The sequence below is a fragment of the Chrysemys picta genome, chromosome 22 (assembly GCF_011386835.1).
Source record: "Chrysemys picta bellii isolate R12L10 chromosome 22, ASM1138683v2, whole genome shotgun sequence".
Classification (NCBI taxonomy): Eukaryota; Metazoa; Chordata; order Testudines; family Emydidae; genus Chrysemys; species Chrysemys picta.
The window spans coordinates 5,438,367-5,463,741 of NC_088812.1; the positions used below are offsets into that span (position 1 = coordinate 5,438,367).

General features: G+C 49.3%; 1 protein-coding gene across 2 annotated transcripts; it reads right to left on the reverse strand.

The window, feature by feature from the left end:
• Positions 1-13,133: 13,133 nt before the first annotated feature.
• On the reverse strand, positions 13,134-23,484 carry LOC135977088 (CD209 antigen-like protein C). Of its 2 annotated transcripts, XM_065576136.1 has the most exons (9): positions 23,099-23,476; positions 22,400-22,510; positions 21,302-21,391; positions 19,873-19,923; positions 19,372-19,461; positions 18,128-18,241; positions 16,084-16,235; positions 14,408-14,517; positions 13,134-13,632 (listed from the first exon to the last, which is right to left on the reverse strand). In XM_065576136.1, the coding sequence occupies exons 1-9, from the start codon at positions 23,226-23,228 to the stop codon at positions 13,500-13,502; spliced, it is 981 nt and encodes a 326-aa protein (XP_065432208.1). In that variant the 5' UTR covers positions 23,229-23,476; the 3' UTR covers positions 13,134-13,499. The 2 variants fall into 2 exon arrangements, with proteins under 2 accessions (XP_065432208.1, XP_065432209.1); XM_065576137.1 differs by lacking the exon at positions 19,372-19,461 and having other exon boundaries at positions 23,099-23,484.
• Between the last annotated feature and the right edge of the window lie 1,891 nt (positions 23,485-25,375).

Sequence of the window (25,375 nt, forward strand, 5' to 3'; positions counted from 1 at the left end):
AGGATGGATCTACGTGCCACTAAAACTCGATTTTGCCAGTATGACCATGCCAAGGCAGTGCCCCAGACACTATAAGGATTGGTTTAATTCAGAAATAGAGATGCAATTACAATTCTGGAAGGGATCCCAAATTGCCCTACAACATGATAGAGAAAGGAGGGATTTACTAGGAACAGTGTTGGGAGGCTCTGGTCTTGGCATGTCCATATGGAACACCAGAGATATTGAAAATCTTAATTTAAAATTAAACACCGTTGTGAATGGAATAGGCAAAGCAGTTAAAACAGCAGGCGGTATTAGCAGTGTATTACTGGACCAGCATGCAATCACTATTGATAATATGCATTTGATTGCTCAAGGTTTAACCACCTGAATACTATCATTCTGTCCCTCATCAACAGCATAAAAATAATGATGTTTCATTGGCAGTTGCTTGCACGGCCTATGGCAATAGAGTAATTGAAATAGTAAAGCAAAGTTTGTTGCAGTTGCAACTTCAGAATTGGCCATGGATATTAAACCCCACAGACATCTTGAAATGAATACAGCAATGAGGCATAACCCATATTACACCTGTCTTTCTACAATTTGCTAAATATGATAGGGTTCCAAGATTGGACCAGAAGGATGGCAAAAGCGTATATCTCATGATGGCAGTCCCTAGATGGTTGCAGGAGCCAGTTAAGGTATATTACGCAAATAGTGTGGGGACGCTTGTAAACAGGACGTATGTACAGCATTACCACACTGTGCGCCTAGTAACTGAAATTGGCTTGGAAATTAATCAAGTGTATTGCGTAAAACATAATGGATGGTGGCTGTGTGAGTGCTACGACATTTGATATTAATAACAGAAGAAAGGGCTGGGCTCGACTAGGACAAAAGAACTTGTTAATGAAGTAGTACAAATTCAAGACGTGGTCTGTGCTATAGGTTATCACAATTTTTTTCCATAGCTGGCAAAATTTCCCCTACAAGTGATGTTGTATTTTGCGTACCTGTTACCAGCACCATCCAACTAGGAGCCCAGGCCTTGTGGCCAACAAGCAAAGGCAGTACTGTCACTGAAACGATCATCCCACATGAACACATACAAGATTTACTGATTGAACTGTTCCCCCCAGTGGAATACTTGCAGTTGGATATACATGATTTGGTGGCGAGAACCAAGGAATCTCTAATACCAATAACTCAATTGATCCATCAGCAAATGAATGAAACAGAAAATATACAAAGAGAAGTGGAAAGACCCTGGTGGGCAAGTCTGGAGGATGTGACTTTACATCCAGTGGTCCGAAGCCTTAGCGTAATCCTAATGTTAATCCAGGCCCTAACAATTGTTGTTCTCATGGGAATGTGCTTTTTCATATTATGTCAAACCAAGAAAGCTAAGCTACAGTGCCGAGTGAAGAAGGGGATGGAAATGTCAATACTGCTGTGAATAAAATGAATAATCATTTTAAGGAGTGAGGTGTTAAAGCAAATACTTCTAACATATACAGCATATAAGCCCCCTCATATATCACATCCTTTATCAGCCACATAGTAATCACAACATATATTCATTTATATATATCCATATATTCATGTTATTTATAAAATTTAGATATGTTTTTTTCCTTATCAATGCCCCAAGTGTGGACTAACAAATACCGGCAAAGGCCGTCTCATACCATTCAGTGAAGTTAACAACACACAAGCACAGACCCCACACCTCAGTCGAGGTCCCGGGACTAATATTCCCAGGCCCACCATAAAGGACTAAAAATAATCGTACGAGGGAATGTGCAGACTAAGGGACAGATGGGGCATGAGTGTATGGATGGTAAATAAGGTAACCACATAACAGTGTTTAGCAGACTGTGTTATCTTTAGTCCATGCATTATGATTTTCCGGGACAATGGGTAAACATCTTCCCCATAAAAAGACAAAAGTGGGGGAATGTAAATAAATAAATGGAGATATCCTATCTCCTAGAGCTGGAAGGTACCTTGAAAGGTCATTGACTCCAGCCCCCTGCCTTCATGAGCAGGACCAAGTACTGATTTTGCCCCAGATCCCTAGGTGGCCCCCTCAAGGATTGAACTCACAACCCTGGGTTTAGCAGGCCAATGCTCAAACCACTGAGCTATCCCTCCCTCCTTTGTAGTAAGATGAGGTCCTGAAACATAAGTCCTTTTATCAGAGGCCTGGTATGAGGCCTGAGCTAAAGTAATGGTCAAGATTTTGCTGAGCATGATGCAGGTCCTGCTCTCAGAATCTGGCAGTGGTATGTCCCGCCACTTACTGAGCCGGTCTATTGTCTAGGAGCAAATATGTACTAGCAGAACTGTAGACATCTGATCTGGGGAGCTAGAGACTGTGTTTTGTTTGGCAATAAACCTGGCCGAGTGCCTTCGTACCTTATCAGAGTCTGGTCATTGGGGTTTCTCTTGGGGTCTGCTGTGCCAGCTATCTGTGCAGAGCTGGGCCAGCACATAGAGGGAACACACGCACACAGCCGACTGTTACCAACATTAGACAGAAGAGCACCACATGGGTAAAGTCTGATGACAGTTATGGGAAAAAATACTGTTTAGTAGTCATAGACTATTTCTCCAAATGGGTTGAAGCTTACCCTGTTACCCGGGGTTCTTTCAATCCAAAGTTCTTGGTAACGTTTACTCTGTGCGAGGTGGTGTCAGGAAGTAAATCAGGGGAGACACGGCCATCCGACCGATAGCTGGCTGGCACAAACAGGACAACACAAGACTGCTTTCACTTAAAGCTAAACTTTACTAGTCTCAAGCACTTACACACGTCTGCAACAAGATTGGTAAAACACCCCCAACCCTTGATAATTACCAAAGCTGAGTGTGGCTTTCGAGTGACACAGCAGCAGGCTTCCGGTGGCCAAATCTTCCGTCTTCCGGTGGGGACAGCAAGATGTATCCAGAGGGAGAGTCCAAACGAGTCCCCAAACGAGTCCAACTATCTCAAGCTTTCCCCCCTTATTTATACATTAGTAATAGAATGACACGTTCCTTAAAGAAACCTTGTTAAGTAAACAGTTTCAATGATCAAGCAAGAGGTTCTTTCTGATTATTGATTAACTAGGTGTGGGTTTTTCCAGAGTTTGCAGCCTTGAGACCCCAATAGACATTCCTTGGGCACATCTTACTCTTTTAAAATGCATGTATAAGCAACTTCAACACAATTCTTATCAGGAAAGAGGCAGGGTCAAGCTGTCCTTTCTGAGGCACCCAAAACTCCCCCCTCCCCCCGCCCGGGTCAAGCTGAGAATGCTGAATGGCCAATCTATAGCTTGCTGACTAGGTCGCCTTTTAACAATAAGCCATAGGGCTTTCAGGCACTTTACTGGTTTGCCAAAGTCTCCCCATACAACCCTACTAAGAATAATCAGGCAGCCACAACTGCAAAAACTCTTCTGAAATAGACATTCTCTAGGTTCAGGTTGCCATATACAATAGACTCAGACCACAGTCCGCATTTCATAGGAGAATGCTTAAATGGCTATGCCAGGCGTTTAATACGAAACAAAAGTTTCATATCGCTGAACATCAGAAGAGTTTGGTTCTGGTTGAGTGGACAAATCGAACTATCAAAACAGCATTATGGAAAATTCTCACCAGTTCTGGGAAAGACCAGGACAAGAAAAAAGAACAGGAGTACTTGTGGCACCTTAGAGACTAACAAATTTATTAGAGCATAAGCTTTCGTGGACTACAGCCCACTTCTTCGGATGCATATGCAAGAAGTGGGCTGTAGTCCACGAAAGCTTATGCTCTAATAAATTTGTTAGTCTCTAAGGTGCCACAAGTACTCCTGTTCTTTTTGCGGATACAGACTAACACGGCTTCTACTCTGAAACAGGACAAGAAAGTACCTGTAATCTTTATGGCTTGAAGTCTGCAGAGCAATGCAGGATTCTGACTGCTGTGCAGAGCAGAAAGCCGCCTGCTGCCGCGGGGAGCCGGCCTTGGTTTGTGTGTGGTTAGCTGGTTGCAAAGTTAAAAAGGAAAGAAATGCATTTGTCAGGCTCAAGCTCTCCTTGTGTTAACGTGGAAGAGGCAATTGTAGCAGCGCATTGTGTCGTGCTCCCCTCGCAATGTGGTCACTCCCAGACATTCCCTCTCTGCTAGTGGGATCCGCAGCCAGCCCTTTGCACAGGCCCCAGCACACCATTGAAAAAAAGCACTTTTTTGTATGACTATTTCACAACCTTGAAAATGTCACCACAAACATGGCCCGGTTATTGATTTTGGGTGGGAGTTTTCCGAGATTTAAGAGCACAAGTCCCATGGAAAGCTAGCGGGAGTTATGCTAAGGACTGTAGCAAGTCGAGCACTCACTGCTGTGGCGCCTCCTGCTGGTCGTTGGGGAATTAGCTCAATTCCAGCACTCGAAGCACCTCCTGCTGGCCCGTGTCTCACCTGCCTCAGGCCCTGTGTCCCTCCCAGACTCTGGTGCCCCTTACCTAGGAGTTCTGCCCCACGGCAGTCCCCACACTCTGGGTCTCCCCTCCCAGGGGAACCCCTAACCTTCTATGCCCATCTTACCTCAGTGGCTACTGCCAGTCATCATCTAGCTCCCTCTCACTGGGGCAAACTGCAGTCTTTAATGGCCACTCATCATTGGCAAAGGGGTTGGGCCTGCTGCCTTTCTTGGCCTAGCTGTTTCCCTGCAGCCCCAGTACCTCATTTGGCCTTCAGCAAGGCCTCAGCCTGGGGACTCCCCAGGCCAGAGCTCCCCAGCTCTGCCTGCCCTTTCCCAGCACTGTTCTGCTTAGGGTACCCAGTGCTCCCAAGCAGCTAGGTCCTTCCCCCTCCAAGGTTGGAGTGAGACTGACCCAGGTCCTTCCTCAGCCCTTATATCAGGCCCAGCTGTAGCCGGACTGGGTGTGGCTACAGCTGTGGCTGCTTTTAATCCCTTTTCTAACTGGGTCCCAGCCACAGCCCTCTCCAAGGTCTGCTTTTAACCCCTGCTCTTCTGGAGTGGGGCAGCCGCCCCATTATAAGGACAAATCCCACCCCTTTGAAAATCCGGTCACATTAACTCAGAGGTGAGTGAAAGTTACTTAGCAATGGCAACTGCTCCATAATTAAGGTCGCAACTGAGCCTCCAGTCTCAGCCCAATTTTTTGCCCCACTGCTAAAATCCACCCAAAACTAGTCAGAGCAGCCTCACTCTTGGCAGGTGAGATCTGAGGCCGAGGTAGAAATGAACAGGAGACTTACATTTCCCACGGTTCACCACGATGAGAGCTGTGGCCACTGCAATGCAAATCGCCAGCAGGAGATACAGAATCGCAATGGCCTTCCCTTGGGCAGAGTTGGAGCGTCAAAAAGCTGTGGGGAGCAACACTGGTTAGATCTCTCAATGTGGGATCAACTGCTCCTAACATTCCCTTTGGGGAGAGACTCCAGGCACTGAGCATGGTTCCCTGCAAGAGAAGATGACTGGACAAAGGGAGGGGAGGGATTCACAACAGGGTAAATACCTTGAGGTCGTTTTCAGCCTTCCCTCTGTTCCATTTTCCATGTTGGGAATCCCTCTCCCTTTTGGCAATATGGGAAGGGCAGGGTGAGTGTGACCTCCAGATTGAAGCCCCTGCCTTAAAGGGAACATGAGAATCATAGAATATCAGGATTGGAAGGGACCTCAGGAGGTCATCTAGTCCAACCCCCTGCTCAAAGCAGGACCAATCCCCAACTAAATCATCCCAGCCAGGGCTTTGTCAAGCCTGACCTTAAAAACCCCTAACAAAGGAGATTCCACCACCTCCCTAGGTAACCCATTCCAGAGCTTCGCCACCCTCCTAGTGAAATAGTTTTTCCTAATATCCAACCTAAATCTCCCCCACTGCAACTTGAGACCATTGCTCCTTGTTCTGTCATCTGGTACCACTGAGAACAGTCTAGATCCATCCTCTTTGGAACCCCCTTTCAGGTAGTTGAAAGCAGCTATCAAATCCCCCCTCATTATTCTCTTCTGCAGACTAAACAACCCCAGTTCCTTCAGCCTCCCCTCATAAGTCATGTGCCCCAGCCCCCTAATCATTTTCATTGCCCTCTGCTGGACTCTCTCCAATTCGTCCACATCCCTTCTGTAGTGGGGGGGCCAAAACTGGAAGCAATACTCCAGGTGTGGCCTCACCAGTGCCGAATAGAGGGGAATCATCACTTTCCTCGATCTGCTGGCAATCTCCTACTAATACAGCCCAATATGCCGTTGGCCTTCTTGGCAACAAGGGCACACTGCTGACTCATATCCAGCGTCTCGTCCACTGTAATCCCCAGGTCCTTTTCTGCAGAACTGCTGCTTAGCCGGTCAGTCCCCAGCCTGTAGCGGTGTATGGGATTCTTCCTTCTTAAGTGCAGGACTCTGCATTATATCCTTGTTGAACCTCATCAGATTCGTTTGGCCCAATCAGCAAGTGCAGAAAATACCCAGTGTAAATCCAAGCACACTAGTAGGTCAAGTTCCGAATGAGCTGCATCTAAAGTGGCTGAACCAGCTATCACTTCTGCTGCTTGTGCCAAGTACAGTGTCACTGTACCCTGAGGTATTGTGTTAGTGCTTAGCTGCAAAGACGCATATTCAGCACAAGGTTGGCCTTGGTTGTAAAAACAACTATCGTCAACGACGCAAATATCCATTCCCATTTTCTGAATTTCCTCTATTGGTGATCTATCAATTTGATCCCCTCGCTCATATAACAGTAGGCGTTTCCATAACACTTCCCTAAAACTCTTCATCTCAGCTGAGTTCCGATTGCAGAAGCTTTTGATCTTAGTTGAGTTTTGGTTGAAATCTTGGTGTCTTACTGGATTGGCATGACTGGAAACATCCGTTCCCTCCGGCTTCTGCACGTAATTACTGCCACTTCTTCCTTTGTGTCCACCAGGCTTGTTGTTGTTTTTCTTCACAGTAGCTATCTTTTTCCTCTGCCAGTGGCCTGGGAATGCCTCTCTCTGCAGCTCAAAAGCTTCTCAACTTGTCTTCCAGTTCTCCAATAGTTATTGTCCTTAGATTGACTGCTCCTAAAGTCGCCTTTAATGTAGTTGAAAGCTCTTGCATAAACACTTCTTTAAACACCATGTGTAGGGCTCAGAGCCCTTGTATACCCTAGTGTTGCTAGGCAGCCTACCTGGGGTCAGATGACCCTTCCCTCCTTAAATTTCCCACCACTGGCCCTGTTACTAGGTAGATTTAAGGAAAAGGGCAAGTAGGAGAGAGACCAATATGGAGGGTGAACCACAATATGAAAAAAACCCACAGTGGCCTAAGATGCCTTGTCTGGCTGTGAGTATGTGAGTGTGGGTGGGAGAGAGGGTGACCATGCCTACCCCCTCTCCCATTGACCACAGTACCCTAGGCGGACTCCGCCTGCATAAGGCCAGCTCTTCCCCCCCGAAAAAGTGATGACCCCACCCATACCATGTCACCCTCACTTCTGCACTGATGCTGGTGGCAACGCTGCCTTCAGAGTTGGGCTCCCAGCCAGCAGCTGCCACTCTCTGGCCACCCAGCTCTGAAGGCAATGCCGCCACCAGCAGCAGTGCAGAAGTAATGGTGGCAATATCACAACCCCCGTACAATAGCCTTGCAATCCTGCAGGATCCCCTTCTGGTTTCATCATGGTGAAATTTCAGATTTAAATATCTGAAACCATGAAATTTACACTTTTTAAAATCCTCTGACCGTGAAGTTGACCAAAACACACCATACATTTGGTAAGGCCCCAGTCATGAGATTTTTGGAAGGTAACAATTCTGAGGCCAATTGTATTTTAAAAAAAAAATCACCTTGAAGGTTATGCTGGAGGCAAGACAGTGGGGTTTGGTGGCAGCAGGGTTGGACTCAGGTCAGGAGGTGTGAGCTTCAGTCCTGGCTCCATTGCATGGTGACCGTTCATTGGTGTCCCCATCGATAAAATGGACATAATGCCATTGTCTTCCTTTATGAAGCATTTTGAGATCTGCTGGTGAAGAGCAGGGTGCATTATATATATTAGGCCTCCCTGACTTGAACCTGTTTAGGCTTCCGACCTCTATGTGCATTAAGGAAGAGCTTTCAGCCCCGCTTTACAGCGGGGGAGCTGAGACCCGGTGGGGCAGGAGCTTGGGTTAGGGTGGCCAGGACTTGGGGTGGCTAGGGCCACCCAGTGTTGGGGGGCCCCAGGGCATTGGGGCCACAGTGCCAGGCACTCCACTGCTTGAGGTGCCGGGGCTGCCCGCCCTGTGCTGGGAGGGGGAGCTGGGGGGCTGGATCTGGGTCCGCAGTGCCTGGAGCTCCGGGACTCATGGTGCTGGGGGTCAAGCCGCCCAGCACTCTGGGGTTGAGGGGTGCTCACCCAGTGCTCCGGAGCGGGAGATCATGCGCTGCCTACCCGCCCGGTGCTTCGGGGCTGGGGAACTGGAGCTGAAGGCGCTCCGGCGGCCTGGGGATGGGGGCCAGGAGAGCTGGCAGACGTGAGGGGGTCCTCTGGGCTTCGGTGGGAAAAGAGGGGCTGGCCCTCAGTAAGAAGTAGTGGGCCAACATGGGGACTATCCTCTCAAGTCCTTGGTTCCCCCACCACCCATGCCTGGTATCCTATCTCAGACAGTAGCCACTATCACCTCTTCAGAGGAAGGTGTAAGAGGGGTCCATTTGGAAATCATAATTAGGCCCTTCACCCTCAGCCTCACTGACATCCAGAGGCAGTGAGTTCCCCTGACTAATTCTGTGCTGTGTACATTTTGGTGACACGTTTGTGGCAGTGCCTGCAATGTGCCAGGTGCTTTCCAGAGATGCAAGAAGGGACAGTCGTTGCCCTGAGGAACTCACAGGCTAAGGATGGACAGAGAGACAGGGAGGGGTCAGGGAAGGGGAACAGCCAAACAGCCAAATGCCGATCAGCAGATTCACTAGAGACAGCCCAGCAGAGAGGGACTGAAGTGTGCACAGGGTTGGAGCCTGTGGGATTGGCTATGGGAGGTCGTACCATGCATAGGCGCCTGCCTGGAAGGGGGCACAGCGGTGGCTGTACCAGCTGCAGTCAAAGCTGGGACATGGGCCGGGAAGGAGGCCCGGGGCAATTGTACAAGGGGCAGATAAGACTGAGGACATGGGTGAGGTTCTGGGTGCAGATGACTGTACGAGGGGGAGATTAGTCTGGGACATAGAAGGAGGGGCGGAGTTATTGGACAAGGGCAGACAAGGCCGGGGACATGGGTGGGGTGAGGGGCATGGATGATTGTCCGAGGGCAAACAAAAGAGTCATGGACGGCACAGGGGCTGTGGCGACCGGAGGTTATGAAGCTCAGCTGGGGATAAGCAGGGAGCCTCACTGTGCCTGGGTGTCTGGGCTTTGCCTCCTGTGGGGCTCCATGGTTTGGTTCCAGTCGCCTCTGCACAGAGTTTCCTCAAAGTAAACATGAAGCTAATTTCTGATGAGCTTCCTCATTCTAATTAATTTCCCTCTTCCTAGTCCCAGAGCTAGTTCTGGGCACAGTTCCATTCTTCAGTGTGTGGAACGTTATTACATAGGGCCAGATCCTTAGCTGGTGTAAATGGGTGTATTGACCCCAATGGAGTGATGCTGATTTTCACAGCTGGGAATCTGGCCCCATTGACTTCAATGGAAAGATGCTGTTTTATGTCAGTGGGAGCTCTGGCCCCCTTGTGGTCACTCTTCCGCCTTTTCTACATTATGAACTAAACTGTGAATTTAACTTGATTTTCTTATCCTAGGTTACCCCCTCGTGTGGATTCTCTCAGTCCAGCAGAAGAGTGACCTTTGTTCAGTTTATTTTATGTCAATTTGGAAGGGGTTTAGGTTAAACAGAATAAGTTTGTCCACATGTGGGGTTAGATGGGGATAACAAGAGTTGTATCGCTGCATTGGCATAAGTGGTAACACTTTCCCATATAGACAAGCCTTTAGTCAGTGGCTCATCTACAGTTTCTTCTTCAACCAACTCCCAGCCTCGGTCATACTCCCCACAGATGTCTTTGTTTGTTTGGGTGGAGAGTTTCACTGTGTCCTGCAGGGTGTATTTTGCATGGCTGGGGGCAGTGCTGGGGGAGGGAAGGGATACATACATGTCTATATCTTGAGGATGAAGGGCCAGAAACGTAGCGGGTATAAAGCTGTGTAACTCCATATACTTTCATGGAGCTCAATGGATATATAGCAGTTGAGGACCAAGCCTCTGATTTTTACTGGCTATGAGAACATATGGGGAAGGGAATAATTGTATTTCTACACTGATAATTTGTGATCATGAACCTAACCCCCTTGAACCTTCATGACATCTGCTCAGAATAGCTTTGCCAGCTCTTTTATACTTGTCTCCAAGCAGCCACTCAAATGAGGATGTATCAGAGGGGTAACCGTGTTAGTCTGTATCCACAAAAACAATGAAGAGTCCAATGGCACCTTGAAGACTTATTTATTTGGGCACAAGCTTTTGTGAGTAAAAAACCTCACTTCTTCAGATGCATGGAGTGAAATTTACAGATACAGGCATAAATACACTGGCACATGACAAATGAGGAAGGTCTGGATCCAATATAGTGTTAAGAGAACAAAGACTTTTTTGGTAGGACAATATAATTGCCCCCCCTGATTAATGCCACCCCAATACTCAATGCCAGCATCACTCCACCGGCTCCCGGCAAACGGAAAGTCAAAGAAATATTTGTAATCACTGGGAATGTGTTGTTCATTTGCATTATTTCCTCCTCCAGCATTTGCATTATTTCCTCCTCCTCCTCCTCTTGAACAACTCACTACTGCTCAATCCAGACAGAACAGCCACCAGGAAACATCGGAGAAAGGGGAATTCACTGGCCAAAGCCCATGAGCGTGTGCACTGTTTTCTGAATAGAAGATGGACGCATGATGTGCCAGTTCGTGAATGTGGAAACTTTGGAAGATTCCTCACAAGATCCAGCAGGTGTAAGAGAATGGAGAGATATATACAGAACATTTTTGAATGGCAGTTTGGCGTAGGGAGGCCACTTGTGTGGTTTCACACCAGACAGTCTTCTTTTTGTGTGGCTTCTCTCCCATCCGGTAGTGGTAAAAATTGGGGGTGTTTTTTCCAGTATCAGATGGGAGACCCCATTTTGGAGAGTGCACTTCTCTGCCCCACCCATATGACTTTGTACACCTGCTACATCCAAGGTCAGGCCAGTGGGAGTGGGATGCTCTCAAACATGGCATCCCCCATGCAGTGTGACCTTGGACATACCATGTGGATGACATCACGCTGGCAGGGGTGAGGTAATGCAGGCAAGGGTGGGCTCATGCATTCCTAGAAGTGCCTTGATGTTTGGTATTCCAGGAACGTGAGTAGCCACCATAGCTTGGCCCAACTTGTAAGAAAATCAAGCTTGGTTGAACAGAGTTCTCCAACTATCCAAGGAAGACAGATGATCATTGCTAGAGATTCAATACTCCAAAGAATTGAAAGAACGTTTTGCAAGGAATAGGAAAACAAGAAGTGAGTGAGTTGCACTTGCAGAGCCAAGACACCAGATATCACTCTGAGATTGGACAGGCTTCGGAAGTTGACAGGTAACCATTGGTGAGGGTTCATATCAAAATTAATGTCACTGCACAGATAGTTGATGATTTCTGGGCTCTTGGAAGTGTGCTGAAGAAGAAGAATGTCCAAGCCATGTTTGAAAAAATCCTTCCTGTCCCACGAGTAAAGGAAGACAGAAAACAGAAGATTATGGAAGTGAACTGCTGGCTAAGTAAGTGATGGAGGGTTATGGTTTTGTAGAACAATGGTCCACCTTCTGTGAGGAGAGGGGGCTGTATATTGTGGATGGCTTCCACCTCAGTGACAGGCTGTCTAGGGCTGGTTTGAGACAGGATATATTTGGCCTGCTGGGGGCCCCGTAGCCCTCCTGCAACCTACTGCTCCCCAGTCCCAAAAACAGCAGGCTGAGAAGAGAAGAACAGCAAAGGTGAGTCCTCGAAGACTGCCTAGAGAGGAGTCTCTGGAGCAGCCATTTTGGAAACCACAGAGACCTGGTCCTTCAAGGGCTAGAAAGGTAAGCAACAACCAGTCAGAAACCTGCTGGCCCAGATAAATTAAGTTCCTGGCCTTTGCGGTTCTGTTCCCGGCTAAGACCAGAGGAATGCAGAAGGGGGCTCCTCTCTGGCCAAAGGAGCCTGGCAATCAGACAGAGTTTATGTTTAGCTAACCTTACATCATTGGGATTGCAGAGAGCGTAGAACCTGAGGACGCTGGCCCTGAGACAGGGCTGGAGATAAAAGGGCCCAGTAGAAAGAGATCCAGGGAATATAGCAGTGAAGAATTGAAGTGAGCAGTGTGTGGCTGCTGTGCACAGGGTCACTGCGTTGGAACCCAGAGTAGTGGGCGGGCCTGGGTTCCCCTACCGGACTCAGATAAAGTGGCATAAACCCCAAGAATGGGATTGGGCATATTTGGGAGCCCAAAAAAAGGGCTGAATTTAAAAGGCCCAGAGCTGGGCTGAAGACCCTAGCAAGGGCAAGGAGACTGGTTATTTGTTGGTCTCTTTAATACCCTGGAAGGGGTTCATTTGGACTTCCTGACTTGGCTGGGGGGGGCAACTCACTGAAGGTCAGCCAAGGTCAGTCAGCAGCCCGCAGGGGGCACCAAGAGCAAGAAAAAGGACAGTGGTACCACACCCCACCGCTCAGAGGCGCTCAAGAGGTTAGTGCCCATTTAAAGGGCTAAACCAATAGCAAAAGGGGAGGGTAAAAAGAGGGAAGATATGAGCACAGCACCAAAAGGGGAGGGTAAAAAGAGGGAAGATATGAGCACAGCACAAAATCAAGAGGCTGAGAACAAAATTAATCATGGAACCAAAGGACATGAAGAGAAGGAATTCTTGAATTGCTTCTATACCAATAATACTAGAGCCCTGAAAAGAACAACCCTGCCCTGGGCCCCAGTATAGGAGGGAAATGGATTAGACGGTCCAATGCCAGTCACCTTCTCCACCTCTGCTTCCCATGATCCTGTCCCACAGCTCCACTCGCTGCAATAGCCGCCCAGCGTGTAGAGCAGTGATACTCGGGCCTCAGTAAATCAGGAGTCAAATTACCCATCTCTGTTACGCAAAAGAGCCACAGTAGGTGAATTCATTGTTTCATTTACTTTATTACTATTCATATTTAAACAGTGTGATGGGAAATATTTAGTTTTATATCTATCTATATTAATCTCACAGCAAATAAGTTAGTAGTTTAGTGCAGGTTGATAACTCAATGGGTTAATAACATAGAAAAAGCATCCAGATTGGTTAATAACTTAGATCGGTTAATAATTAAATCACAGTGTTGTAATATCGTGTGCTGCAAAGAGCCAAAGGAGACACATTAAAACCTCTTGCAGCTCACAAGCGGCAGACTGAGAATCACTGACTTAGAGAGACGATAGCTCCGGAGCAGTCCCACGTGGGGCAGCCTGTGTGACACCTCCCCTTCACTGCTGCGGATTCAGGGACTCATCTAGCACTGCCGTTCGCAGATCCAGTAATGAGTCAAGGAGCAGATGGCATCGTTCCAGTTCCTGTCAAAGAGCAGGGTGCCACAGTGTTCCCCGTCTGCCCCAGAATTGTTGGGTTCCCCCGGCCCCCAGAACCTGAGAAGGAAACCGAAGCCACATGAAATTGGAGGTCTCTGGTTTGAAAACATCCTCCTTGCAGGTGCTATGAAATGAGCCAGCTCCTAGGGGACAGGTCTCCACATCACCAATGCCAATGGGCACTGACTGGTCTGATAGTTTTAGCAGAGAGAGTCCAGGTGGGCATGGACTGATCTGCCTACTCACTCCTTGAGGTGGTGTCTGCAGGTCAGGGCCATGGCAGGTTGGTGCTAGCCACTGAATAGGGGGAAGCTGGCTCAGCCACTGCTCAAGCCAGAGCTGTTCTCAGCTTGGATGACATCAGTTTTCAGTGCATTTTACAGGTGAGGAAACTGAGGCATAGAGCAGGGAGAGACGTGCCTCACAGTCGGCCAGCAGAGCACACTCATGGGGCTGGGACTAGAACCCAGGAGTGCTGCCTCCTTCTCCATGGCCCTGTCCCCTGGGCCATGTTGCTGTTCTCCCCAGCACCGTTCCTTAGCAGGACATTCAGAATGCCCCATGGTCAAGCAGCTTTCTGCTCCCCAGGAACATCCCAGGTCCAGTCCCGGCTCTGTGCTGACCCTGGATGACATTAGCATGGAGGCAGTTGCAGACTCATAACCTTCTTTACGTGGTTTAGCCACTAAAGGGGACCAGAGACCCCTTTACTATCAATTGCATTGGTATCAATGCTCCGTCTGGCTCTTTAGCGGGACAGGAGATAAAGCAGAAACAGCTGAGTGTAAGGGACAGTTCTCTCTCCAAAGAGGCTGAAGAAAGAGGAACTTGCCTAACAGACAGGGGGCTGCCGTCCAGCCAGCGCCACTCTCCTTCCTTCGCTGAGTCGCTGAGGCCCAGCCAGTACACATGGGGCTGAGTGATGTGGTTTGACAAAAACGTCTATGTGGGAAAACAGGTGAAGGAGACAATCATGATCCCAGGCAGAAGGTGAGGAGGGAGGTGAGGAGGTTTCATGGGGCCTGTGGGGCCTGTGTTTGTGGCCAGCAGAGTCTGTCGCTGTAGATTCTCATCCCTCCCTCTGTTTTTCCAACCCTTTACATGAGGGCTGGCCACCCTACATTCCCATGATGCACCAGGCACTCCCATGATGCATTGCTTCCTCTCTTCAAGAGGAGTGACCATTGTGCATCATGGGAGATGTAGTCTGACCTCTAAAGAATGGGGGCCTGAGGCATCCAAACTACAGCTCCCATGAGGCACTACAGCAGCATTTCCAAATTGAAATGTTTCGATTTTCAGTCAAATAATTGCAATATATAAATGTTTGCCCCCAAAAATGAAATTTTCCACAGGGAAAAAAAAGCTCATTTTCTGACCAGCTGTACTTCAAATGTCTCATCTCTGCCCTTTGCCCTGCAATTCTCCCCTTCAGAATGGGAGATGAACATTGGCCTGTTTTGGGCAGGAACTGTCCTTTTGTGATGTGTGTACAGCACCTAGCACAACAGGGCTCTGATTGGTACTTCTAGGTGCTACCACAATACAGGTAAGTGATAATAATAAGGCTGAATATTACGCTGCTGTTCCCTGAGGACTGCAGATAATTTTCAATCCTTCTACAGCTGCTGAGGGTCTGCCTCTGGGGACTGTGAATCTCATGGCCATAGGTCTCCTCCAGGCAGGGGGACCAAGGAATCATCTTACAGTCCCTGTTAAGTCCCATTCTGCACCCTGGTTACTGTGGGAGCCTTAAATCCAGAACTGAAGATGGGATAGTGAAATACACACGCTATGAGCTGTAGTGCTCGTGAGTCAGATTTAGGTTCTGGTGACTCCAGATTCACAGCAGTACCTTGCCCACCTCTGCACTACATGGGCATCCTCCCAGCACCAACTAGTCTCCCAAAGTCCTGTTCCCAGCAGGCACTGGGCTCAATGTAAAACTTAAGGTGGATTCTCCCTCAGGGCAGGATTCCTTCTGCAATGTCTTGATGAGGAATCTGGAGTGGAGTCTTCCCTAGGATATCAAAAGGCCTTTCATAGTGTAGAAGTGAGCGCCTGTGAAAAGCATTTTACCTCTGGGTCAGCAGCTGAAATTCTGCCCAGGTCAGTAGCAATCAAATATAATTTTTAGGTCCCCATGAAACCGTGATTTGGATTCACACGGGAGTATAACTGCCCCCCCCAACACACACACGCATGAAATTTTGTTTCACATCAAACCATCCACATCTGACACTGAGATTTCTTATCACAGAGCTCACTCGACATTTTTCAAATGACTAAGTATCGAGTTCCCCTCAATCCCCCTTGAACAGCAAGCTACATCCAAAAATATTTCTAAATTCCTGGAGAACTTGAGCCAGACTGTGATCTCAGTTATGCTGGGGTAAATCTAGAGAAACTCCAGATTCACCCTGGTGTAACAGCACAGAATATGGCCCCTTGAGCTTAATTCCTTCCATTCTGCATGATACACAATAGGAATCTGAGTGGCTGGCTTACCTGTTCCTCTTTGGTGTTAACAATAACCAGGCCAGATTTTTGATCCATACAGAACTGCTTAGCGTCCGGCCAGGATTTAGTCGATGTTGAAAAGAAGTAGCAACTTTTCTCAAAACGCTGCCAGCCAGGTGGACATTTCATGCAGGTGAATTCTGTGAGAAGTCAAATTATGGGACAAGCCTGGATTAGAGAATGAAAATGCAGTTTCACTGCTCACAAGCAGTTAAAGGAATTCAAGAATTTATTCAGTATTTGGACTTAAGCATGAATTTCACCCTCCTGAAAAGCTTGCTAAATAGTTTGTTACAAATATTCATACTTTGATATTCATCCTCTGTGGGGTGGTTTTATAAGTTACATTAGGGTTACCATACGTCCGGATTTTCCCGGACATGTCCGGCTTTTTGGTCCTCAAATCCCCGTCCGGGAGGAATTTCCAAAAAGCAGGACATGTCTGGGAAAATAGAGAGGCACGGTAAGGGGACCGCCTCCTCCCCGGGCTCCAACTTTCCGGGGCCAGGCGGTGGCTGTTCCTTCTCCCCACCTGGGCAGCTAGACTCGGGAACAGCCCTGCTGCAGCTCCCACTGCCACGGGAGGAAGCGGCCAAGCATGTGGCGCTTGGCGGCTGCAGCTCTGGCGCCCGGGGTGTGAACCCCTGAGCCCGGGCCTGCTGCGGGGACCCAGCTGGTGCAATCCTGCGGGCGGCCCCGGAGTGGGGGCAGCAGGCCCCAGCCCCCCCCGTCCCGCTCGGGTCCTGCCGGGGAACGAACGGGGCCACCCGCGGGATTGCACCAGCTGGGCAGCCAGCACAGACGTGACTGGCCAGGGGCTGGGCTCAGCGTGCGCGCTGGGTCCCCGCAGCAGGCCCGGGCTCGGAGGGTTCGGCCCGGGCGCCAGAGCTGCAGCCGCCGAGCGCCATGTGCTTGGCCGCTTCCTCCCCCTGAGGCAGTGGGAGCTGCACCAGCGGCTGCTCCCGAGTCCCGCTGCCCAGGTGGGGAGAACGAACAGCCGCCGCCTGGCCCCGCGGGCTGCCCTCCTACTCTCCCTCCAGGTACTGCGCCAGAGTTCTGCCTGCTTGGTGCCAGGCCGGACACACACTCCCCTGCGTCTCCCAGGCCTCCCTCCAGCGCTTGCGGAGGAAGGAGGAATGGTGGGGGGGAGGGGAACAGGGGGGTTGGTTTTTTTTGTTTTTGCTCTGGTCACCCTGGGGGCGGAGTTGGGGCGGGGACGTTGGGGAAGGGGCGGAGTTAGGGCAGGGCCAGGACGGGGAAGGGGCGGAGTTAGGGCAGGCCCAGAGCCCCGTGGAGTGTCCTCTTTTCGCAGGATTGAAATATGGTAACTCTAAGTTACATGGCAGTGTCACTCCTCTGACATGTGGTAGCAGATGGCAGGGCCTGGTAGGTCGGTTTCCCATTGAAAAATAAATCAGTGAGTTAATATTTTCCTAGTATAACTTGTTGATTTTCGCTCCGTGCACTAGTCCTTGAAAATAGGTGCCCATAAACAAAAAATAGCTGCCCCCCCAAAAATATCACAGCCTGCAAACAACAACATATCATGTCTTCAAAGACTGAATACCGCTGACATGCTTGGAAAGAGAACTTGCAAGCTGATGTACAACAGCACCATCTGGTGGCTTCTGCCGTACAGTATTGTATCCATCCCGTGTTAGTCTTCTTTATGTATTTAGCCAACTAGGGCCAAGATTATCAGCTGTGTCCATTTTCATTGGGTGAAGGGCAGGTATCAGGGAATGGTTTATGGTTCCCTGAGTCTCCGGATGCCAAATCCGGTGCCCAAGGCATAGAACCAATGAGAGAATTGGGCCAGACAGGAGGGTGGCATCGGAGACATCTGTGCTGGCTCTACAGCCACTGGGGACTCCCAGCTGGGAGATGTGGTCAGTTTCAGTGCAGGGGGAGCTGCGCAGGCCATAGGCCTATTGGGAACATGACAGTCGAAAGTGCTGTTCCCTTTTACTGACACTGAGCCTTTCAGATAACGCTGTCACAGGCGTCACAGCCCTACCCGGCGACTATTTACCTGTGAGATTCTGTAACTCGTCCTGCACCCTGCTCAAGACTTCCTGGAGTCTGTCATGGTCCCTTCTCACCTCAGCCAGCTCCTTCGACATAGTGTGCGTTAGGTTCCTTATCTCTGTCAGGGCAGGCAGGGGGTAGAAAAATGCCACCGGAATCAACAGGTTGATATTTCTGGCCTGGCTCAGACCTTCCTTCACAGCAGCTGGAAATTTCTATGTGTCCATCCAGCCGCAAACACACTCTCTGTCCCCATTCACAGCCTTCGACCTATCTATGCTCTGATACTGGAGTCCACCATTGTATTACCTGAGCACCTCTGCTATCCTGGGCTCATTGATTTTCCTTCAAGCCAACTGTTGGATTCAGTGAGTGAATTTTTATGTCAGCAGGCTCACGATCAGGTAGCCCACACTCCACTTCTGCATCACAGAATCCGGCTCATGTTAGCACTGGATGGGCCGGATACCAGAAAGGCTGAGCATTCCCGAATTCCTTCTGCAGGCCCTGTGAATTCTCAGCAGCGCTGAGCGAACCAGAGTCCCCCCACAACCCCCGGCCCCTCACTCCAATGTATTTACAGGGTACTGAGACCACAATGCAGCAAAGCACTTAAACACAAAGCCAGTGATGTTCAACCTGTTTTCATTTGCAACCCCCTGAGCTTTTCAATGGTGGTGTGGACCCCTATTGAAATCTTAGGCATAGTGTGCGGACCCACACAGGTCTACGGACCACAGGTCGAAAACGACTGCTCTGAGCAGGTATCATCCCACACAGTAATCGGGAGCCTAGAGTAGACTGACAGCTGCTATCATGGGTAACAACTTGGGGATTGAACTGGGGTCCTCCAGGGCTAAAAGCAGGAAATACTACAGCTTGAGACAAAGCTACCCAATCATCTCCTAGATCAGCACAGTGGGGAACCTGTCACATGTGCTCACCAGTGGGTTACACATGCATAAGTGCCTTTGGATCTCAGACCCCATACAGCAAAGTTCTGCTGCAGCATGAACTGGGCTCAGAATAAAACCTGGGGAGGTCCATGGAAGCAGGATACAGCTGATCCCAAACTAAAATGGGATTATCCATACAGGGTTACCTGCTCCATCCTCATACTTCCCCTTTCTCATCCTCCTTCTCTCCTTCCATTGCAGCTTGCCCTTCACACGGGAAGATCAGACCCAGGAGTCCCTCTACATGGAAGTAGCAGTGATCAGGTAAAGGAAGGAAAAGGATGTTTCTCACGTTTGGCGTCCTGGAGATGTGATGGGTCTTTCACATGATCAGCTTGGATCTCCTTGATCCCCAGCCTAACCCCAGCCAGCTCCTTGGACACTGCAGACAACAGGGAGCAGGAAACAACTGCTGTACTTGGGCGTGTCGAAGGGAGAGACTCCACCCATGCGCAACCTCCACGATTTTATTGCACGTTTTGTGACACATGATACGTTTCTTCAGCCCCAGCTCCTGGATTTATGCAGTTAGGAGAGAATCTCAGCTTTCATTAGAAAAAAATAATTTCTACCCTTCGTGGTAGCGGAGAACAGCTTAATAACGTGACCCAAGCGTGACCCGAAAGGTTCAGAAACCAGAACAGAATCAAGCCCAACATTTACTGAATTTCTAAAAAATTAATGATTTTTAAGCCAGTCTCATGGGCTTCACTCATGATTTTTGAATGCTGGGGTTGGCAGTACAATGGAACTGTTTATGCCCAACCTCTTGAGAAACATCAGCAGAACATACCATTAAGAAGTCGACTGTTAAACACGTTGAATTCTTTGGACATCTTCAACTCTAAAAGGAAGATGAGAGAAGAGGGATTTTCCATTTTAAATAACAACACAGGACCTCATGCTGCCCCACTCACATGCTCCACCCCTGAGGAGTGCTGGGTAAGGACCATTCATCCAGGAGTGTGTGAAATTTATAGAGCAAGCGCAGTCGTTTGCAAGGATGTAAATGGGTTTCACTTATAGCTCTTAATGATTTATATTACAGTGCTGCCTAGAGGCCCCAACTGAGATTAGGGCCCCTTTGTGCCAGGTGCTGCACAAACCCAAACTGAGATTGGGCACTGTTGCTCTGGGCACTGCATAGACACAGAACGAGAGATGGTTCCAATACAAATAGACAAGAAATGTTACCCATTTCACAGATAGTGAAACGGAGATACAAAGGAATGAAGTGACTCTTTCAAGGTCACACAGGGAGTCAGTGGCAAAACTGGGGACTGAAGCCAGATCTTGTGAGTTCTAGCCCATGCCTTAGCCACAACAGCAGCCAACCTTTGCTCATCTGGGGCTCAGACCCTTTTTGGAGCAGCAGGATCTGAGCACTAACCCACTGTTACTGGGATGTTCTCAGTGCCCGTGACGTGCAGCACAGTGACACCCATCCTGTCCAGGTGGGTGCAGGCTGGTTACAGTGTTAGTGTCCCAAAGGAAAATTAGGAAATCAATGACCCGTGCAGGGGGACTGTGGTAGAAAGAACAGGTCAGACCCAGGACTGCCTTGAGATAATCCAGGGGTATCAGGGACACCCAGTGTGGTGGTTCCCATTGGCCCTGCCTCTCTAGAATGGTTCCAACTGTAGGTGGGTTTTCAGGGACCATCTGCTGGATGATTGGGGACCCACCACAACACTTCTCCCCCGTCCAGATTATTGCTTCCTTACTTCCTTTAAACTGGGATCTTTCCTGGGGGACACAGGTCTCTGTTCCCACTCACCCAAGCAGTGACTGTTTATGGAAGTCCCAGGCACATGCCTACTCCTGGAACAGACCAATTCCATCTACGTCAGGGCTTCCCCAGCAGGACAACACTCTCAGCCTAAGAGACACTGGTAGAAACATGACTTCATCAGAAGAAAATCTCACTGAACAATCAGTGATCCTAGGAGCAGGACAACGTTGTCCAACAACTTCTAAGGGCTGCTTCCACTTCCTGTGGTTGTCCCACTCCTCACAATAATCTACAGTCCTGTCTTAGCTGTGGTCAGATCTCCAGCTGATGTATGTCTGCTCAGCTCCACTGAAGTCCAAGGAGCTACATCATCTTCACCATCCCTGCAACTGACCCCGTGGGCCCAACTCTCCCCTCCCTTGAGGTGTAGGGACCAAAAAAGACTTGCGAAGTCCAACAAGGAATAGAAACATTTTCTTTATCCTCTCACCTATATAGTCCTGGTGATGTGACAGATTTATCTTGGCATCTCTTCTTATTGTATCTCGATCCTCCTGGGCTTCGGCAAGACCCTGGGACACTGTAGATATGAGACTTTTGATTGCAGAGTAAAATTGAACAGGAGGGGAAACCCATATCTGTGGGGACATCTGTGCTGCTGTATAGTGCACGTTCCTCCCAGTTACCACCCAAGACTTCTGATGTCCATTACCTCTTCCTAGCTGTGATCCTCTGCTACAGGTGCACTGTGCTCAACACCGGAATTCATTGTTCTGGACAGCAGCTCGGTCCTCGTTACAATGTAGAGCTGCGTTGGGGCTGCTCTATGTTACACTGAGCTGCCAGTGGCCCCAAGATATGCGGTGCAGCTGCTACTGCTACACATGGGCACAGAATGTGGCTGGACAGCTCAAAGGGGCAGAGCAAAGCTGAGAGTGAAAAGGTTCAGCCTTCCCAGAGCAATGCAGGGCTCTGACTGCTGTGCAGAGCACAAAGCCGCCTGCTGCCACAAGGAGCCTGTCTCGGTTTGTGTGTGGTTAGCTGGTTGCAAAGTTAAAAAGGAAAGGAATGCATTTGTCTAGCCCAAGCTCTCCTTGTGCTAATGTGGAAGAGGCAATTGTGGCAGCGCACTGTGCCATGCCCTGTTGCATTGTTCTCACTCCCAGACATTCCCTCTCCGCTAGTGAGATCCGCAGCCAGCCCTTTGCACTGGCCCCAGAATACCGTTGAAAAAAGAACATTTTTGTATGAATATTTCACAACCTTCAAAATGTCACCACAAACATGCCCCGGTTACTGATTTGGGGTGGGATTTTTCTGTGTTTTTCGAGCACAAGTCCCATGGAAAGCTAGTGGGAATTATGCTAAGGACAAATCCCACCGCTTTGAAAATCCGGTCACATTAGCTCAGAGGTGAGTGAAAGTTACCTAGCAATGGCAACTGCTCCATAATTAAGGTCACAGCTGAGCCTCCAGTCTCAGCCCAATTTTGTGCCCCACTGCTAAAATCCACCCAAAACTAGTCAGAGCAGCCTCACTCTTGATAGGTGAGATCTGAGGTCAAGGTAGACATGATCAGGAGACGTACATTTCCCACGGTTCACCACGATAAGAGCTGTGGCCACTGCAATGCAAATCACCAGCAGGAGATACAGGATCACAAAGGCCATCCCTTGGGTGAAGTTGGAGAGGCAAAGAGCTGTGGGGAGCAACACTGGTTAGATCTCTCAATGCAAGATCACCCCCTCCTAACATTCCCTTTGGGGAGAGACTCCAGGCAGTGAACATGGTTCCCTACAAGAGATGATAACTGGACAAGGGGAAGGGAGGGATTCACTGTAGGGTAAATACCTTGAGGTAGTTCACAGCCTTCCCTGAGTTCCATTTTCCATGTTGGGAATCCCTCTCCCTTTTGGCAATATGGGAAGTTTAGGTGAGTGTGACGCCCAGACTGAGAAGCCCCTGCCTTAAAGGGAGCATGAGAATCCTTTCAGGCTCTAGTGGGAAGATATGGGCAGGTTCACAGGACCAGTTTTGTCCCTGGAATAGCAACACTGAAGACACTGGAGTGACCCAGGGATGAGTTTGCCCCATGATAAGAAAGGAGTTGATGTGGATGATGGGAATATCCAGACTTAACCAAGACACTACTTGGGAGAGAGACAAACTCTCCTGATTGTTGGCACCGGCCAACCTCAAATTAGCAAAGCCAGGAATCGCACACAGTCCTCCTGACTCCCAGGGCAGCTCCTTAATCACAAGACCACCCTTCCTCAGGCCAGCTCACCTTTACCAGCTCTCCCAGGTGCGCGGCTTCCTCCCTGCACTGCCAGTTCCACTTGCTCTGAGCTGTCCCATTTGTGGTAGAAGCTGTCCGTCTCCATGGCTGTGGAGATCTCTGTTCTGTTCCTTGCCATTGGTGCAGTTTATATTGATAGGAGACGTCATCATGACTTTCCGGGGCAATGGACGCCCGTGGTCACATTTCCCATTCTCACAATTGCCAGGCCAGGGACCGTGGCCCAACCATTTCCTCTCCAGGTCAGTGCAGAATCATAGCGTCTCTGTGGTTCCAGTTTCTGGTCTTTAGACTTCCAGGCTCTGAGATTGCTCAACTCCCATTGAATTTTATCAGAGCATGTCGAAATCAGCACTTCTCTCCCAGAGGCTGCTCAAGTCAATCTGCCATCCCAGGCAAAACTTTGGTGTTCCATCCCCCTCCTCAGACACCTAGGGTGGCAGATTTGGCCCAGTCACTCCTATATCATGAAAGAAAGGGTGGCAGTGCCAAATTCCAGTGAGTGGCAGTGTGGTCTTGCATGACTGGGGGGCAGTGAGGCTAAATTTGCGACTGTAGGCAGCTGCTCAAACGTCTGCCACCATAGACAGCTGCCTATATTGTATAGAGCAGCCTCTGCGAGCACCCCACCAGATGGGGTCCTGTACTATTCCAGGACACACTAGATAGGATGGCAGGTGGCATTAGCAGAAGGTTTCATGATCAGAAAAATGTCAGTTTTTCACCAATAACTGGAGTCAGAATCACTCTTCCAACTGGAAGCTTGTGGCATGGGTATCTTGATCCCACAATGGCTAATGAACAGCTGAAGAACTAAGGGGACATTCTACACCAACCCGGACACCCCAGGGTCTGCTGCATCTGATAATCTCCCGTAGACTTTTCAGGGTTTGTGGGAACATACGCTAGCGACTGCCGGGGATTGGAGCTCACTACACCAGCTGTAACCCTGCTAGGGGCTCGTCCACACCAGCTAGTTAAGAGTTTCGGGGCAGTGTTAACTCTCTAAGCACCACTTGTCCAGGTGGAAGTAGCCAGACTGTCCCGCGAGTTGAACCAATGCTTATGTATTCTGCTGAGGGGCAGTTTGGCAGGCAGGCTAGCCATGTGGGGAGAAGTAGACAGAATCCCTCCCTTCCACTTGTAATTCTGAAAGGAGAAGCCCTTGGGGGAAGGATGTGCAATAACAGCAGAATCCAAGAGCAGGCGTTGCCTCGTAGTGACTCCATGGAGACAGCAGCTCAGCATTTTGCTGATAACTCTACATGCTCTCGCTCACGCCAGCACAAAATCCACTAGGTCAGCGATTACATGATCCCAGAGAGGATCATGAGTAGGGTCCTACCAAATTCACGGCCATGAAAAACATGTCACAGACCATGACATCTGGCTATTGCAGAGGGGTTGCAGGATTGCCACCCTTACATCTGCACCACCACAACCAGCACTTCCTCTAGCCAGGGTAGGTTCCTGGAGGTGGGAGCAAGCCATCAGCGGGAGTGCCCTAAGCCCCGCCCCTCCCTGGCTCCAGGGTTATAAGGGGGGTTATAGAGGTCTTGGCCTGGTTGTGGGTGTGTGTGAGGGGGTGACCATGGCACACCCTGGACCACAGGATACTGGGTGGTCACCCACCCATAAGGACGTCCCTGCCCCCCCCCCAAAATTATGACCCCACCCATACCATGTCACTTCTGCACTGCTGCTGGTGTCAACACAGCTTTCAGAGTTGGGCTCCCAGCCAGCAGCCGCCACTCTCTGGCCACCCAGCTCCGAAGGCAATGCCGCCACCAGCAGCAGTGCAGAAGTAATGGTGGCAATATCACAACCCCCGTACAATAGCCTTGCAATTCTCTACCACCCCCATTTGGGTCAGGACCCCATGGTTTGAACACCACGAAATTAAATATATGAAACCGTGACATTTACACTTTTTGAACTCCTATGACCGTGAAATTGACCGAAACAGACCGAGAATTTGGTAAGGCCCTAGTCATGGTTGAAATCTTGGTGTCTTACTGGATTGGCATGATTGGATACATCCATTCCCTCTGGCTTCTATGTGAAATTACTGCCCCTGAATGTTCTTCCTTTTTGTCCACTGGGTTGGTTGTTGTTTTCCTTCACAGCAGCTACCTTCTTCCTCTGCCAGTGGCCTGGGAATGCTTCTCTCTGGAGTTCAAAAGCTTCTCAACTTGTCTTCCAGTTCTCTAATAGTTATAGTCCTTGGATTGATGCTCTTAAAGTTGCCCTTAATGTAGGTGAAAG

Excerpts from the sequence above, each read along its gene's own strand:
- LOC135977088 (XM_065576136.1), bottom strand. The coding sequence starts at position 23,228 with ATGGCAAGGAACAGAACAGAGATCTCCACAGCCATGGAGACGGACAGC. Across the intron at positions 21,392-22,399 it reads CGTGGTGAACCGTGGGAAAT|TGTCCCAGGGTCTTGCCGAA; the intron begins GTACGTCTCCTG and ends TCATATCTACAG. Across the intron at positions 13,633-14,407 it reads GGCAGCCCCCTGTCTGTTAG|GTTCTGGGGGCCGGGGGAAC; the intron begins GCAAGTTCCTCT and ends TTTCCTTCTCAG.